Raw genomic sequence first — 17,798 nt, forward strand, 5'->3', positions numbered from 1 at the left:
TGTGCAAACAGCCTTTTTAGGAGGGACTCAGTCTAGCAGAACACAGTCTTGTTTTCCTTACAAAACTTGGTCCAACTGTGTACCTTTACATGGAAAATACGATCATTTTTCTTGAGTAATTCTTAATTTGTATTTTGCGTCACTATCTTGCCCTATTATTTATTTTTTCTACTCTGTTAATAAATAATACATTTGACAGATGACCTACCCTTTTCCCAGTAAAACAACCTAGGGCACGGACAGCAAAAATATAGCTTTTATTTCTCTAGTTATCTCACCTAGGCAATGTTATTTTGGGAATAGGGAGATTGGTCTACCTCTTCTTTTTTTTTTTTTTTTTGCGTTACGCGGGCCTCTCACTGTTGTGGCCTCTCCCGCTGCGGAGCACAGGCTCCGGACGCACAGGCTCAGCGGCCATGGCTCACGGGCCCAGCCGCTCCGCAGCATGTGGGATCTTCCTGGACCGGGGCACGAACCCGCGTACCCTGCATCGGCAGGCAGACTCTCAACCACTGCGCCACCAGGGAAGCCTGGTCTCTCTCTTTGTACAGATTCTGGGAAGGCTGTAGGGTACCCTGATTGAAATTCTTGGGAGATATTTTAACTGCATTTCATAAGTAAACTATTGTTCACTCTCCCTGGGAAACTTTGGTACACTTCCCTGGTACATTTTCCTTGGTATCATTCTACACTTTCACATGTGTTAACTTATCCAATTCAATAGGGTGCATATAGAGCCCATCCCAGTTTTCGATGTGGTGTGGTGTGTGGCTGAAAGGAGCAGGTTAGAGAAGGGTTCCAGGCAGACAAATGAGTCTCCACTCTTGCACAAAATACATCCTCAAGCTCTCTTGTGCTATAACAGCCAGCACCAGACTTGACTTTGAGCAAATAGTTGTTCCCATAGAAGTCTTTATACATTCAAGGATTTCTAATATAGGATTTCAGTCCCTCCTGGGGCCTTCACCAACCTACAAAACTAATATTGTAAGAAATCAACGTGTAGACACAACCAACAAGGTGATTACCCTTCTGTCTATCATCTGCAGGTTAGTCCCTAATGGAAGGCCCATCTCCAGCCATCACAGGTGGGGCGGAGCATTAACAAGTCTGGTTATCTGTGAGTTATTACAACCTATTGACCATGAATGGGAGAGTTATCAGAAAGAATCAAGGCACCCTTTTTTGAGAACCAAGCCTGTGGCTACATGACAGTGTAAGAGCAGGTCTCTGGATATCTTCCTTAAAAAAAGAACAATATGCAGTTTCCCTGTCAAAGGAGTAAAGGCCATTTGAACCTGGGGAGCCATGACAGATATGCAGGTGATTTGGTCCAAGTGAAGCATGAATGAGAAGGGAGAAATAGGATGATGAGATGAGCACAGCTAATGGCAGGGGAGGCGGGGGGAGGGTGGAAGGGAGGTGGCGCTCACCTCTGCCCCCTCCACTGGCTCCTCAGCCTGGGTGTCAAGTCCAAGGTCCAGCCCGGCAGCAGGTGGTACAGCAGCTGGGGGCTCCTCTGCTTTCGGCTCTGTGGGCGGAGCCTGTTCAGGTTCAGCCTTTGATGGTTTGAGGATTAGAGGAAGAAGATTCAACAAGTGAACAGATAACATGACGGAATACTGGACAGTTACGATTTTCTTCGTCATCCTACAGGCAATTAGCTTCATTAAATCTGTGCTGGAAAAAACCCGCACATTAGGCATGATGGGTCTTTACACAACTGAAAAGTCTAGGAATAAACTCTTATTAAGCTTCACATTACCAGCACCAAGCACTGTTATATCCCTTGAAGTGGGGCAAAAAGACTTACCATTTTGGCTACTCATTTTACTTACTTTCAACATTCTGAGTATTCACTTCCTTAGGTCATCTACAAGAGATCCTGAAACGGTACTTTCCACTACTGAGCAGAGAGAGGAGAGATCCTAGGAGCTCCCACCTTTGGAAATTGGAAGGAGTAGGGAAGAGCTCACGGAAACACAATTCTGGAACCACCCCCCTCTGTTGATATGCAATGCAACCAAAAAAATGAGGGGCCATCCCAATATTCAGATCAAAACGCATTAAGGTGCATGAAAAGGTCACTATGAAGTTACTGCGCAACTGCCCCAGCTGGGAGGAGTAGATCCAACCACCTGGCAAGGAGACACCACAGTCATAGATACTTGGCTGCCTTACATTTTGTTCGTTCCCTTATTCCACTTTTCCCTCCAACAAAATCCTTAGCCATCAGTTTTTTGTGTTTTTTTTTCATATAATAAACTAATTCTTCAGGGAACCACAGGCAGTATTCTCTGTGGTACCAATTAAACTCTTCTACTTGTGTGGATAAGAGTGAGGTCTTTTCTTCCCACTGTGACCCCTACACACAGACACCCTCCTGATTCCAATTATATGCTGAATCAAGCCTCTGGCATCTCTTACCTCCAGATTTTTTGAGTTTTAAAATTAGCATGATTAAATAACAACAGGCTATGAAAAACAGCACAGCCGATGCAAGTTACCACGGCTACTGAAATTGTTTCCTCTCTTTTGATTTATAGATGAATGTAAACACACTACTTAGCATGACTATTTCACTAAATGGATGGCCACTGTAGGGCACTTTAAGATCATTTTCTATTAGGGCATTTAAACCATAAGAAAGTTGAAAAGCGTTTTCCTAGAGGAGTACGGAGTCTCCAATAAATACTTCCTTTGGAGGAATCAGTAACTTCCGTCAGACATTCGCCATACGCAATCAAAAGCCATCTCTAGCTCTCCCATATGTCCACTGAAGCTGGTGCACATGGCAAGCTGCATGGGGAAGTGATGGAGAAGTTATGCTGAGATTATAGAAAATAACGATAGCCTGCTGTTGGATAAATACGCAAAATATTTGTCTTGTGCCCTCCACCAAAACCTCCACTGTGACGCATACCAAGGTCATACCACCCTTCTCTTGAAAGGGCTTCATAAAATGAAAGGACACTTAGGGAGATAAATGTACAGAGGTTTGATATTTTTATGGGCTTTTATAACCTTTAAGGGGTGATCAGACACAATTTTTAAGAAAGAATGAGATAAAATTCACTCTCATCTACTCTCAGGAGTCCTTTATGGGGAAAGATTTCACTTGTATTGTTCAAAAGGAATTATCTTCATAATGGACTGAGTCTTCCTTGCAGCAAAGAGCTACTGTAAGCTCTCAGAGTATGATCTAACCATTTTGGAAGTCGAGGTGATTTGCTATGAGAGAATGGTATCAGATGACCTACACAACAAGGATAGGAAGGGTAATTTGATGAAGAGCAAGAAACCCATAGGCTGATGGCTGTCCCCTGGCGAGCTGAGTCTGCAATGGAGGATGAGGGGTCAAGAGAAGTTTCAAAACGTGTATCAAATAAATATATCTGTGCACATTAAGAAAAAACCCAGAAAACCAAACACAGAGATAACTTAAAATGAAATCGTATTTGCATCAGAGGCTGGGTTTCTTGGAAGTGCGAGGAAATTCTGAAGTTTTACATACGGCGAGAATAACTAGGGTGATTTCATGAATAAGTCCAATGGCGTCTCCTTGCTGAGGTCAGACAATGACTCAATGGAAGCAAAGTATGAAGGGGAGGAGAGACGGGTTATGTCCTACGAGTCACAACATTTTTCTCTATTTATAATATCACACCGAATATTATAATATAGCATTACACACTTAACAACTTAAATTCTAGGGGGACAAATAGAACTCACTGAATGATGAGTAAGGCTGAAGCGTGACAGCATGTTTGCACATAAAATCAGCTACTTAACTCTGGAAATAGAAACCACTTTCCTAATTCTTCTAAGATAATGTAAAATTGAAAATGTTTTGTCAAGATAGAAAGAAAAACAAAGGTAAATTGTGAACAACATCTTGTAGAAAGATCTCAGAGTAGTCCTGTAGGAATCGTGCCCTGTTTCAACCACTTTTTTTTTCTATGAGAAGCCTCCCTTGACAAGCATTGCAAGTGGGTTGATACCATGCCACACCCATCTGGGAGTGCTGGTAAGGACTTGCTGTTGTTTGCTGGAGTAGAGACCATTATACATTCAGAGGAGACGTATACTCTATATTTATTACTGACAGCAGGATGCCACAATGGTTTAACTCTGAGACTCAGAAATGGAATTGTTTTAGAACAAAACGAGTAGTGTAACTTTGGTGCACATGTTCCGGCATCCTCTGTGATAAGCTAGAAAGAAGGTCAATGCAAAGGAAGAAGAGATGGGTTGGGAGAATGGAGTTAAGGGTCTAGTCACATTCCAATATGGCGACTACCTTATGATCCTGCTTCTCCAAACTGGGGAGAGCTAATTTATTGAGAACTTCAAAGGGCCATGGAGGCAACCCTGAGCCCAGGGCAGGGTTTGCAGATTCAAAAAGGTTTAAACTTGTACACAAGGGATGTCCCGTGGGGCCATAAGATGCAGACTGGGGAGATGTGCAGTTGACTACCAACTGCAGCCTCCACCTTGCTCAGACCAGTCAATGAACCCATGTCGGGACACTGCCCTGCTCCCGGGAAGATCCCATATAATCACAGCTCAGTGGGAGAGGGTCACTGCGATTCCCAGTTCCCCACAGGGCAACCCTAGCAGCATCTACAATGCTGGGAATGACGAAGCTAAGTTCCCCAATGGAAAGAAGGTGCAAGAAGTCTGCTTCAGAGAACACATAAAAAGAGAAGGGGCGGGCAGGCAATGGAAGCTCCTAGAACCAGCTGTAGGGGGTAGAGAGATGTTCAGAGAAACTTAAAAACCACTGGATTCTATGCCAGGAATTTGCAACAGTAATAGGTGTGAATTTAATGATGACCCATTGCCTTTTCGTTTATACCAGGGTCCCTCCGTTTTTCTTAACCCATTCTCAACTGGTAATTAAAAATCTCATCCTCCAGCACCAGTATAACCTTTACTCCATCAGCACCCCAGACTGAAAACCACCAATGACCATGAAATGGAGGTCTCTCTGGCTCCATTATTAACATCAATATAATCTGAATTTTAAACATTGAAATCTTTACTTGCAGGCCTCACAGGCTCCACCTTTTTATCTGGTTACCCAAAAGGCAAAAATACAACCACCTCCAGACAAGGTGCTAGAGAAACACTTGCCTTTGAAAAATATCAAATTAGCCTTGAAGACAAACTTCCCGGAGCAGAAATCCTTTCTTAGAAGTGAAATCACCTGAAAGGAAAAAGTCCTTCTCCTTAAACCCAATTCTAAGTTTCCAAAACGAAAGCCGGAAGCTGGGATAATCCTATGCCATTCCCACGGGAAAACCAGTGTGCTACACATAACCATGAACTAATCCTCAAAGAGCCCAAACCCCTGTAGTATAGCACTGGGAAGCTCTCAGTGATGTCACTCAAGGTCTCTTCATTCAACTTGACGAGTAAGCTGCTGCTAAAAACGTTTCCCATGATAATTGAGTTTGTAAGAATCTCCTCTAACCCCCAGAGTAACCCTTCTGCCTCCTCACTCCCCAGCTAAGCTTTTCTCTCATCTCATTTGACAGTAAAGTAGGAATCCTACCTCTACTGTGCATTACTTCCTTCTACAACTCACAAAATGAAGGGAGGACATGAGAAATGAGGTAGCTTCCGGTTCAAGGAAAAGCAAGGATCTACTTTCAAGCATGAATTCTCGAGGCAACTTCATCGTCAGTCCCGTAGCATAAGGTACAGTCACTCAGAAACACCCATGTACAGGTTCGTTCCCTGGTCCGGGAAGATCCCACATGCCGGGGAGCAACTAAGCCCGTGCGCCACAACTACTGAGCCTGCGCTCTAGAGCCCGCGAGCCACAACTACTGAGCCCGCGCGCCTAGAGCCCGTGCTCCACAACAAGAGAAGCCACCGCAATGAGAAGCCTGCACACCGCAACGAAGAGTAGCACCCGCTCACTGCAACTAGAGAAAGCCCACGCGCAGCAACGAAGACCCAACGCAGCCAGATAAATAAATAAATTTATTTATTTTTTAATTAAAAAAAAAAAAGAAACACCCATGTCCTTGATGGATAGACTGTGTTCCACTGAAGCCCGTAATTAAGAGACTGATTTTTGCCGGGATCACTGTGCCTTTATAAACAGAAGCAGCCACATTCAAAGTCACACTGAGATCTTTCGGAAGCTCTCCTTCTCATTTTCTAGAAAAGAGGGGGCTACAGAAACCACACGCTGGATTTCAGGCTCTAAATAACCTACAAAGATCAACCTTGTATCATTTGGTGGTAACTAACAACATCCCCAAAACACAAACCAAAATCAGCTTACCAAGTTACAGATCATATCCTGGTCTGTCTGCATCGTGAATAATGTAGTGTCCTGCGGCTGAAAATTGGGAATAAAGTAGAATATTCAAAATTATTAGGGTTTCAGGTAATTTGCCAAAAAAGCAACAACAAAGGTATCATATAAATTAGCTCACATGAATTGTGTCAATAAATACATTATAAAGTTCTTTTAGTCTCTTTTTATTTAAATCAGAAAAGCAAAACATGCAGAGATAATTTTTTGCCAGCAGTTATTCTACATAGAAACCTGAGCTAGCAGAATTCAATGATCTGATGAGAGACATTATGTAAAGGGCAGTGTCTTCAGAGGCATCTTTGGTCTGCAGCTGCTCCTCTGGACATCAACATCCAGTTAGAATTTAATGGATCTAAGCTACAAATTTAAACGTTTTAAAATGTTGGAACCTTAATCTTACTATATCACTGAAGTGTGACTTCTATGAGTTAATTATGAACCATAACTTAAAAACTGTATACAATATATTCATTCAGGATACGAATCCTAAAAAAATCAAGGTGGAGGAAATCTCAGGGAACAGTGATCTCTAGGAGAATCTTCATCAGGTAGCCAGACTTATACTCTCCAAACAGGAGACTGAAAGAATCTTTCCTGGGTAATCTGACCAAAGAAATCCCCAAAGAATTAAACATCAACGGTTCCCCAACAGAAAAGATGAGCCAGTGACATCTGGTTAAAGATGGTGGATTGAACACAGGCAATTACCTCCAGAATCCAAACTAAATAACAATAAGAAAATTAATTTTTAAAGGCATAAACCCATAAGGGTAAAAAGAATGGGAACAAAAACAACATTAACAAAATTCTGAAACTGAAAAGCAAATGAACGAACAGTAGGTAACTTGGGGAACCAAAAACATCTGTACCTTGAGTTGATGTAAGAAATGTCAAAAAGCAAGCCAATTTATTACTCATAAATCCCAATGGATCAAGAATTAGAAAGATGGGGACCACAGGAAATGGAAATTAGGATGCTGCTAAAGACAGAGGAACTGGTTGGAAGTCTATTAAAAAGTACTTAGACCTGGAGATACTGTCATCTACCTGAAAACCAAGCAATACCCTTTCCACCCCCGACTTGAGATTATTTTCAGAGGCTGAAACAGAGGGTCTCTGGACTGGGGGACACACAGGCATGTTAGGAAAGCAGCAGGATTAAATGAAAATTTACATAATAAATATTTAGACATGGGCTCCTCCTCTCCCAACTTCTTCCCCATTCAACTCCCATTACACTGGCAGCCAGGCTTGTACCCCTGCACCCCTGCACACACCCAGACAGGAGACCAGAAGAGTCTTCCCAGGGAAATATGACCAGCTCAAGAAAAAAAAAAAAAGCCTAAAGAATCTGACACTAGGAATTCCTCAACAGGAAAGATAATCCTACAACAGAATTCTACAACAATACCCATAGTCAATGAGCTCTACCTACTTGTACAAGTCTCTCAGCTTTTCAGTGTCCCCCTCTTATTAAATACGAGGAGACAGCCAAGATTAACAAACATTTAAGAAAAGTTTCAAATATTAAAGGGAGACCGAATAGGTTTAAAAAAGTGGAAGAAACAAAGACTTTACAGGGGGGAAAAGACCTTTGAAAATAATTATTATTAATACCCTTGGAAATAGAATGGAAGATGCTGTATTCATGACACAAGAAGAGGATGTTATTAAAAACCAAATAGTCAGTAAACAAAAAGAGCTCTTGGAAATTAAAAAAATATATAGAAGTGAAAAATCTGTTGGAAGAGTTGGAAAGCAGAGAAAGAGAAAAGGGAAAAGCAAAGAAAAAGAATTAATTAGAAGACAAGCTCAAGAAGCCAGCATATGAAAAAGAGAAGGGTTACAGAATGAGAAAACAAAAGAAAGCAAAAGAAATCATCAGGAAGAAAAAGTGCCCCAAACTGAAAGACACAGCCTTAGATTAAAAGGGCCCAGTACAATGTATGAAAATAGACTCCGACCACAGTACATCACTGTAAAATCCTAGAATCACTGGGGTATAAAGATTACACAGACTTCCAGAAAGAAAGAGAAAAAGAAGGTGGGAGGGGTACATAAGGGAGCAGAGAGAGAGAGAAAGAGAGAGGGTTTCTTACAAAAGATCAAGAATCAAAATGACAATTTCTCAGTGGCAAGGCTAGGAGGTAGAATCGGGTGGAGCAATGGCTCCAAAATTCTAAAGGAAAACAGTTTACAACTTGTAATATAATATCCAAACTTACAGTCCATTATGTACATGGGAACACAAATATTTTCAAACAGAGAAGGTCACAAATACATGCTTCTTGCGCACAGCTTTCTCAGCAAGCTACTGGAGGATGTGCTCTACCCAAATGAGGAATTTAGCCCCAAATGAGGACAATCTGTGTCCTGAAAAGAGTGGATGGACAGAAGACAGGTGAGGCAATCCCCACAGTAGACGTGATGGGAGACCCTGTGACAATAGCCGTAGCAGCAAGTTGTAGCCATGGAATCCCCAGGTCAGACTGGAGCCATCCAGAAGGATAGCTTCAACCTTCAGGAGGATGAAACTTAAAGAATGTTTAATGTTTTAAACAAAACGAGAGGAGATTTCTATAACCACAGAGTATGGGGTTGAATTAGTAATAAGTACCTAGAAAACTAAGCAAACAAACCACCATGCTAACAAACAAGACCCTACAATTATTTCCTCAAAGGAAAAAAAACGTTGGCATAAAAGGAAATGTAAACTTCATGACTTGAGCGCTAAGAGCGTCTATAGCATCCTGATGATACCACCAATGATTGGCTGGCTGGCTATGACATCAGTGGAAGGACAGGAAGCAGAGAGAGATGTGAACTGCGGCCACAGCAGGTTGAAAGAGCTTTAAGTCCTCATCTTCCAGAGAGATAAGTCCATAGCTAATGCTTCGGAAATCAAGAAGGAGCATTAGAAGAAAGTCATGCACACATATGGGGGTGGAATCAGAGAATCTGCTACAAGGCGTGAAAGTATTTTCCTCTAAGAAGCAGGAAATCAGGGGATGTAAGATGGTCTGAAGTTTTTAAATTAAAAAAAAAACCTTATAAAATGTTGTTACTCTTTAAACTATGTGCATTTATAAGTGATAAATACAAATCTAAAAAATAAGAAATGAATTCTCATGACCCGATCTTTCAAAGGAGTTCTCTTCTATGGAAGAGACATGTTATCATCTCTCTGTGCGTTTGTGTGTTATCTGTATTTGGGTGTAGGTGTGTGAGTCAGTGGGTCTTCTCTGTTTATAGGTAACATGGGGGAAAGTAGTCAAACTTTTAAATGGAGAAATTCTGAATGTTAAAATTCAAAATTGTTCATGTCTAATATTCTGAGAAAAAGCACTCATCACAGACAAGCAGATATTTGAAGTCTCCCTTGAAGAGGTTTTCAGAACTTATTCCATGAACTTGACAGCCACGTGGCCTGCCTTTCACATGGGTTACACCGTCCATCTGTTGGGACATATACAGTGAATGGGACAGTCCACTGTGTGGCACGTCTTATTGGTCAGAGCCAACCTACAGTTTCTGATCTTCCAGTGGCTCCTTCCTGAAGAACCACTGAAGAAATAAGGTTCCGCGTAGTATGACTCTTAGATAAATATTTAGAAGGAGACTCCTAAAAATCTCTTATATTGTCTAAAGAGCCATCTCATTAGTTCAAAACAATCCTATCTCCTCTTTTCCAACAGCTGAACCTAGGAGATCTCTCAGATAAAGACAACTTCTCATTTCTAGCGGAGGCATCATCAGAATTCCATGGTAGAGCTAATAATATTAACAAGAGCTAACTAGAGTCAAGGAGCACTTAGTATGTGCTAGGCTGCTGGGCTAAATCTCTACGTTCACATTTCATTTAATCTTCACAACAACGCTGCAACATTGCTCCTATTACTGTTTCCATTACTGAATTCACAAGAAGTGGGCTCAAATTTTTTGCTGACGTACTTAAACATTATGCTATCCCAGCAAGCAGAGGTCCACATTTTTCAGATTTGCATCATTCTCAACAGATGGATTTTGCCAGCAAATTGATTTCTTACCTGGGTGAATCCATTAAATGGACCTCCAGAAGCCTAAACAGAAATGGGAATCAGAGTACGTTATTTTTTTCATTACTTTTGTAGGATTGGTAAATGTCTACTAGACAAGTGGGAAAGTAAAAACCACTGCAAATTTTAAAATAATACAAAAGGCTGCTGTGCATGAAAATGCTTAGGAAATGGAAAAGGCCATACTGTATTATTTTAAATAGGCTGACAAAAAAAAGAACAACATTATTTTTACAATTATTGCTGGTATGTGGCTCAGGGCTAACCAAAGCCCACTTTCTCAATAATGAGAACATGATTCCAGACAAGAGCCATGAGTGGTTAAATAGCTCGTTTTTTTAGCCATCCATAGAATCTGGAAGCATTTCCAGTATTTCTCTAAATACATCATTTTGATGAACAGCTATTATGAGATTTTATAGCTTCCATGGGCCTGGGTAGAAACATTTCATGTGTTTTTACTGGGGTGGAACCACTTTAGGAACAGTAAATCTGTCTGTTTTATATATATATTTAGTGCTTGAACAATAAAAGTGAAAGTAGAGAGAATAAATACAGTAAATAGGATGGTAAAGTAGACACTCATTAGTTTCCAACACCATCATTCTGCTTTTTGTGTTGTTGTTCCGGGGGATTTTTGTTTGTTTGTTTTGTCAACCTATTTTGTGTTTGGTTTGCACAGATTTCAAGAGGTACATGACAATCTGTCAAGGAGATGAAGCAGATCTTGGAGAAGATAGTGATGGATGATGAAGTCGGTGAGAAACATTAGGAAAAACAGAACCTACAAAAGTCTTTGGCTAGTCTATACTACATACTGGGGTAAGTACCTCTTCTTTATCAGCCTCTATTTCTTGGTACAACAATCCATATCTCTGGTTAGCAATTTCATCTTCAGATAAATCTGAGTTGTTGGTGTCATTGTCTTGGGGACTAGTGGAACTCTCGGTGCTAACATTCTGGGAGGTTCCCATAACCAATGGTCTAGCTATCTCTTGACTCTGTTCCCCACGGCTAGCAATGGCTTGTTCCCCACATACCTCTGCTAGTAAGTCCACCTCCAGCCCTTTCTTGCTCCCAACTGTGTCTAAATGTTCCCAGCAATTATCTAAGCCTCCCGTATCTCTGATAGGCCAGTGACTAATAGAATCAAGGCAACTGCCAAATCCACTTGCTTGGCCATCTGGTATACCAGAGAATTCCAATATATCCGTATTATTCACTGCTGAATCCAAGCTTGGCTGCCAGATTTGGCCTGGATCTGTCCCCCAAGAGTCTGGTTTTGCAATTTTTGGCAAGTTAATGGTATGGCTACAGTTCCCAGTCACTGTACTTTCAGGTTCCTCTATTAATGAATCTTCGGCCTTACACAAACACCAATCTCTTCTGTTTGCATTAGTTCCCAGAGCATAATTAAGATCTGTCCTAGACTGAGCTGCTGCTTCATGTTTTATCGATAAAACAACAGACTGATTTCCATCTCTGTTACTTCCAGGCGCATGTAACACAGCCTCACACTGCATCTCTTCAGCATCTGCACTGCCCTGTGCTGAGTGATACATTTTATCATGGTTAGGAGGGTCAATTACATTTTTCTTTATGTTTTTTCCAGCTAAGAACCATTCCTCTGTGCTGGCATCTTCAGGATTAGATACAGAGTCAGTATGGAGAGGCGGATTCAAAATATCTGTGTGATTGGCAGGGTTAGCTCCAGATCCCTCTATAATTTCACAATTATTTGTTACTACTTGAATCCCTTCATCTAGCCCTTGGTCTCTGTCACTCAACTCATCTGCTCTGTCTACACTTTCCACGTCTTTTTCAAATATGTCAATTTTCTCAAGATACTTTTCATTGGTCTTTACACTTTCCTTATACCCAGCACTTAGATCTTTCTTAGTTTCCTCTTCATTGCTTTTTAAGGTCTCCTGGTCTTGCTTTCCTACTGTCTTAAAAAGATCTACTACTCTGTTTCCTGTACATCCTCTCTCTTCAAATTCCTCTGTCCCGCCTAGGGCCTTGACACCAAGAGCTCCAGCCTCTACCTTTTCATATGTCTCCACACCTGCCCAGACAGAATCTTCTATCTTCTGTTTTCCTTCTTCTTCTTCTGACTTTTTAACATCTTCTTGACTTTCTTTGACCAGGCCACCAGTTTCCACGGCTGGTATCTCTGAGTCAGGTAGATCGCAAGGATGCGCCATCTCCAAACAAGCAGCACCAGGCATGGGATTTGGGGGCATTTGTTCTTCTCCACGTGGAGCAGCTGCCCCCAGACCATGCTCACCCTGTCCAGCTACAGTGTGCCAGCCAGCAGCAGGAAGTATCCCGGTGGAAAATCCCAGTTCCTGCTCTGCTTTGGAGAGACATGCAGAGTCTTCCTGCGACCCACCTTGGGTAATTTCCTGGCTGACACTGTCTGTACTAGCATCAGGGCCCCAAATAATTGCACCTAAATCAATCTGAGATCTTTGAATTTCTTCGGTCAACCCACTGTCTGGAGGTTCCTCCATGATCAGGTTACACAGGGAAAGACTTTTTGAAGAATCAGTCTTTAGAGTGTGCAGAAAAGCAAAGGAAAAAAAAAAAACATAAGATGAAATAGATCATGGTAAGATTTGATGAAAAACACAAAGCTCTTCAGTAGGGTAGCACCAGTTACACAAAGCTAGAAAGTATTTAAATTAAATGGTTTAAGGCTAAATCTGTGACTAACAATGCCATGAGAAAAAAAAAAGAGCTCATTCTAGATAATATACCACATATACAATGCATATTAAGTACCGAAAAAATCCAGAATTTTCTGGATATTTACCTACCGGTTGTACCAAATCAGTGCTTGTCTATATGAGTAAAAAAAAGAAGAAGAAGAAATAAGCATAATCGTAAGGCAAGAGAAGAAAATTCTGTAGCACAGTAAAATCCCAGGCTGTCCAAAGTCAACACACTGCTGAAGACTTTGGCTTTTATTGGTTTGATATTAAGTTTTGCAACTTGTTTTATAATAGGAATGAGTTTTGTTCCACTATTGCTAAGACTACACAATTGAAACATGAAAAATGCCTCTGTCATTTACTAATACCAACAAGGACGTTTTACGGCTATTACATGACTTTTGCTTTAGCAGACTGTGAAATGAAAAGTTTCAAATAAAGAAGCAAGCCTGAGGAGACCAGGATAAGATCAAGCATTAGCAGCCACAGAATCACACAGCATCATGTGCTCTGATACAGTGTCAGAATAAAATCTTTCCCAAACTCATCCTGCCCTTGGTTCTGCCTTTGAAGTGGTGTTTGCATGGAAGATGATCCGACAGACTAACCCCTCTGCCTGCCTGGAGGATTTTCCTCTTGTTCTCCCCGCAACCTAGAAGACTTGTCTGCACACAAAGAAATAACACTGAGGAGATAAGATCAAGAAATGTCAGCTATTATGCCCAGGGAGCTTCCGTCTTACAATATTGTCATCATTACCATTCCTAGCAGGTCTGTCCTCTGAATTAGTCAGCGTTCCTTCTAGATGGTACTTTTAGCCTCTCTACACCCTTCCCAGCTAGGGAACGTAAGGTGTGTAATAGCTCCAACTAAACATATGAAATATTGGAATAACCAAAATTAGCGTTGTCCTCTTAATCTTTAAAAAAAATTAACACAAAGTTGAGGCTAGAATTTTCCAGTGTTCTGAATGTCAATCCATGTATCCCTTTTTGCGAATATCCAAGTAAAACCAGCTCCCTAGAAAAGATGTTTTCGTTCAACATTTTTTAGCTCTTCTCTTGAGAGCTTTCCACGATGCTTTAAGCTCCTGTGGAAGGGAAGGGGATAGTCATCTTTCTGTTTTAAGGGAAGAAAGTAGCAATGTCGCCTCAAAAGATCAGGCTCATGAATAGTTAAATCTACCCAACTTTCCTGTTGCTGTCTCACTAAAAAAGAAGAAAATGTGAACTCAAGTTGATTTCTTAAGACCACGTGACCAAGGGCTTCTCTAAGAAAGGGGTAGACCACGGCCCTACCCCAAGGGATGTGAGGCTCTATGTGGGTGCAGTCATTTTCTTAATTGCACAGATGTCACCACCACAACAGCCTGTTTGTGTTTTATTCTGAAGTCTAAATTCTGGAAGTATTCATCCTTGTACATCAGAGTAGCTGAATACATAACATGAACAGTAATATCTACCTTGTATTGACACATGCTAGACATTGGGCTAAATATTCTACAAATACTATCTCTAATCCTCACACAACCCTCTGAGGTCGGCGTCATTACCCTTATTTTACAGATGAGAATAACTGAGGCTTAAAGAGTTTTAGTAGAAGTTGCTCAAAGTCATATTGTTGGAAGAACTAGAGTCTAGACTCAAATCCAGGACTGTGTGACTCTGAGGTTCAAATCCTCATTGACTGATAAGCTTCATTGAAAATAAGAATGAAAAAATGGTTCCCTGTGTAGAGTAGCTCGTCCTTCACATTTTCTCATCCGTACTCTTTGTGTATTCTGTAAGCAATAACAAATAAGCACGCCTTCGCTACAAAATTTCCTCTGGCCACCGATAATCACAGGAGGATGCATAAAAGGCAAAACACTGAATTCCTGCTCACCCAGGAGTCTGGCACTGACATTCTTTTCCTCACCTTTGTTTCCATGTGCAGGTAAATGCTTAGAAATCATGAGGGAGCTGATGATCGTTCTAGGGGACTACGTTGTCATCAAAAAACATCTGGGTCTTCTTTCCATCACAGATGAAATAAAATATAACAAGGTTCCCAAATGTCTAGCAATCCAGATACACCAAAATACAGGATTCTTAGTTCTCTTACCGTCCATAGGTCCCAGGGCAATGTCTGAAAGCAAACAGAGAAACAAAAATATCATTAACAGACAAATCCCCAGCATGTAAAAAACACGGAGATGACAAAAATTCTTGAAATAAAATCATAAACATTTCAGAAACACTTAGTACGGCACTGTCCAACAGAACTTTCTTTGGTGATGAAAATGTTCCATATCTGTGCTGTCCAATACAGCAGCCACTAGTCACATGTGCTACTGAACACTTGAAATGTGCAACTGGAACAGAACCAAATTTTAATTTTACATTCTTATATTTAATTTAGATTTAAAATGTCCACATGTGGCTAGTGGCTACCATATTGGATAGCATAGGTCTAGTCAATCTGCTTTTTGCTCTGTGAGTGAAAACTATATCTGAACTGTGATGACTGGGTTTACATTAACACACACACACACACAGACACACACACAATTAAAATGAAGTAAACAAGATGTCCAGAAATTAGAGTTGATCACATCTTTGAGGAAATGCAGGTCCTAACCATTGCTAATGCTCTTTCCTCTCCCCACCCCGCCTTACCAAATTCAAGACGATGACCTGATAATGGTAAATGAATTCCAGAAAAATAGTTCTTCAGTATGTTGAATTAGACGATAACACACAGCTCGATTAACTGGCAATCGTGCAAATTAGCAGGGTGCCCCCTAAGACATGGGTGAATTACACTTACTACTGGCATTTTAATTATGAAGCTTATTGATCCTGGGGAATGAATCCAGATGGTTTAAATAACTTCCACTGTGTGGGGAAAGTGGGGGACACTTTCTTATTTCTTTTGTGACTCAGAATTACAGCTAAGACTACCTCCTTTTCTGCTCATGACTAGAATAGATCCATGTTTGACCACTTATTTTGAATCTCTAAATGTGAACAGAAAATTAAGAGAGCCTGGTACTCACATCTGAAGAATAGGACACTTTCCAGACGGGATTATGGATGTCTGGTTTGGGTTCTGTACTACACAGAAGATGGGCCCTGTGGTTCCAGCTGAAACCTCCCCCCACCGCAGTTGGTCCAGACCTCCTCTAATGGTCCCACCCTGCAGCTCTGGGCAGCCTGGTCGGTCTCTGGGTAAGCACCCACTTGTAGAACGACTAAGTGTAGAACAGCTCCACTGAAAGCCAGTTATTGGTACTTGGACTCCTTCTCCACCTTATATGCATTTTCTGATTCTCCAAATGGCTGATGCTTTCTTGCTTCACAGCCCCTTAAGAATCACAGCTCCTAGAAGCTCCTACACATCCCTGCATAATGCAGACAGAACAGGTATTTTCTCCAAAGGAAGGCAGCAACGGGAAACGTGTTTATCACTCCTTCCGATCATGAAAGGATGTGTTAGCTCGTGTGGACACTGCAGACATCACAAGGTGAGGTGTTCTGTGAGCAGCAAGAACGCAAATTAAAACATGGGGTCAGATGGCTAAGATGAGTCCGGATTACAGAGCCTGCCCTACCCCTAGAATGCTATTTAGATCAAGTTTAGCTGTTAGAGTCCAGGTCTGCTTAACTGCATGCACCTATATAAACAGGAGTCAGAATGCATTATTAGTTGAAGATCGAATCCCACATTGTAGAGATGAAGTAGCCGTGATTAAGCTGCATATTTATGCTGGGAAATGGCTGAAGTGGATGACTAGTATGAAAGCTGTTGGCCATAAACATCACATGTCTCACCTGCTTGGAATATGGAAATATATTCTAAAATAACAGCCACTGGGGTCTTGTTCACTGTAAACTCAAACTTCACAGAACGTGGCAGCAATTCACAATCTGACTGTATCTGCAAACTGTCTTCACAGATGTCTAATAAAGCAAAACTCTGGATCTCAAAATAAATAAAATAAAATAAAACACGGGGTCAGGCGATGGGGAAGGGAGAGCATTTTGAGTGAAGGGGAGAGAAGGTAGCAGATTCTAACAGCTCTGTGCCTCTTGTTATCTCAGCCTACACGTTTCTTCTTAGCCAAAGAGGAGAGATGTGGTGAGCGCTGGATCACAGGACAACTCTGCGGTGAGGTGACTCAATTACAGCCACTGGGAAGTCAGAGCAGTTAATCACCTGGCCCGAGGGAAGGATAGAGGGGCACACACAGCTTGCCCTGATGGCAATAATACATTTCCTCCAGAAACTGAGACCTTTGAAGATATCATCAAGGGTATTTTTTGTTTGTTTGTTGAATTCTGAAAGAATCTCTTAGTCTTAATTTCTATGATTCATGGCTTCTTTTAATCATGAATTGATAGAGAAGAGGTTTCTCTCCTGAGTCAGACTTGCAGACAGAAATGCTGTGGTATCTCACCCCCTGATCATCACAGCAGCCACTGTGGAAACTCTCTTCCTGCCACTGAAGTAATAAATGTTGGAGGGGAAGGCAGAAGAAGTCCCTTGAATTCTGCTGGCTTTCTATACAATGGGAAAGCTCTGGAAAGGAGATGTTCTGAATGATACGTACATTCATTTTCTGCTTTGCTTGGCCACCAGGATAGAATCGTCAAACTTGCTGACAATGACTACATCAGCATTTTCCAAAGTGAGTTTTACAGGCCATTCTCATGA

The 17,798-nt window shown here is 41.3% G+C and overlaps 1 protein-coding gene across 3 annotated transcripts in view; it reads right to left on the minus strand.

Moving 5' to 3' along the window:
• Positions 1–17,798, minus strand: part of AMPH (amphiphysin) — a gene marked incomplete at its 5' end in the record, with an annotated part of 190,479 nt that overhangs the window by 23,503 nt on the left and 149,178 nt on the right. For 2 of the 3 annotated variants that reach the window (XM_082662330.1, XM_082662329.1), the window contains 5 exons: positions 1,434–1,559; positions 6,299–6,355; positions 10,381–10,413; positions 13,209–13,232; positions 15,207–15,230. In XM_082662330.1, coding sequence (XP_082518456.1) covers positions 1,434–1,559; positions 6,299–6,355; positions 10,381–10,413; positions 13,209–13,232; positions 15,207–15,230 — 264 coding nt within the window. The remainder of the gene's footprint in view (positions 1–1,433; positions 1,560–6,298; positions 6,356–10,380; positions 10,414–13,208; positions 13,233–15,206; positions 15,231–17,798) is intronic. The other variant, XM_082662331.1, reaches the window with a different exon arrangement.

This window comes from Grampus griseus (genome assembly GCF_964374135.1).
Source record: "Grampus griseus genome assembly, chromosome: 9".
NCBI classification, from domain to species: domain Eukaryota; kingdom Metazoa; phylum Chordata; class Mammalia; order Artiodactyla; family Delphinidae; genus Grampus; species Grampus griseus.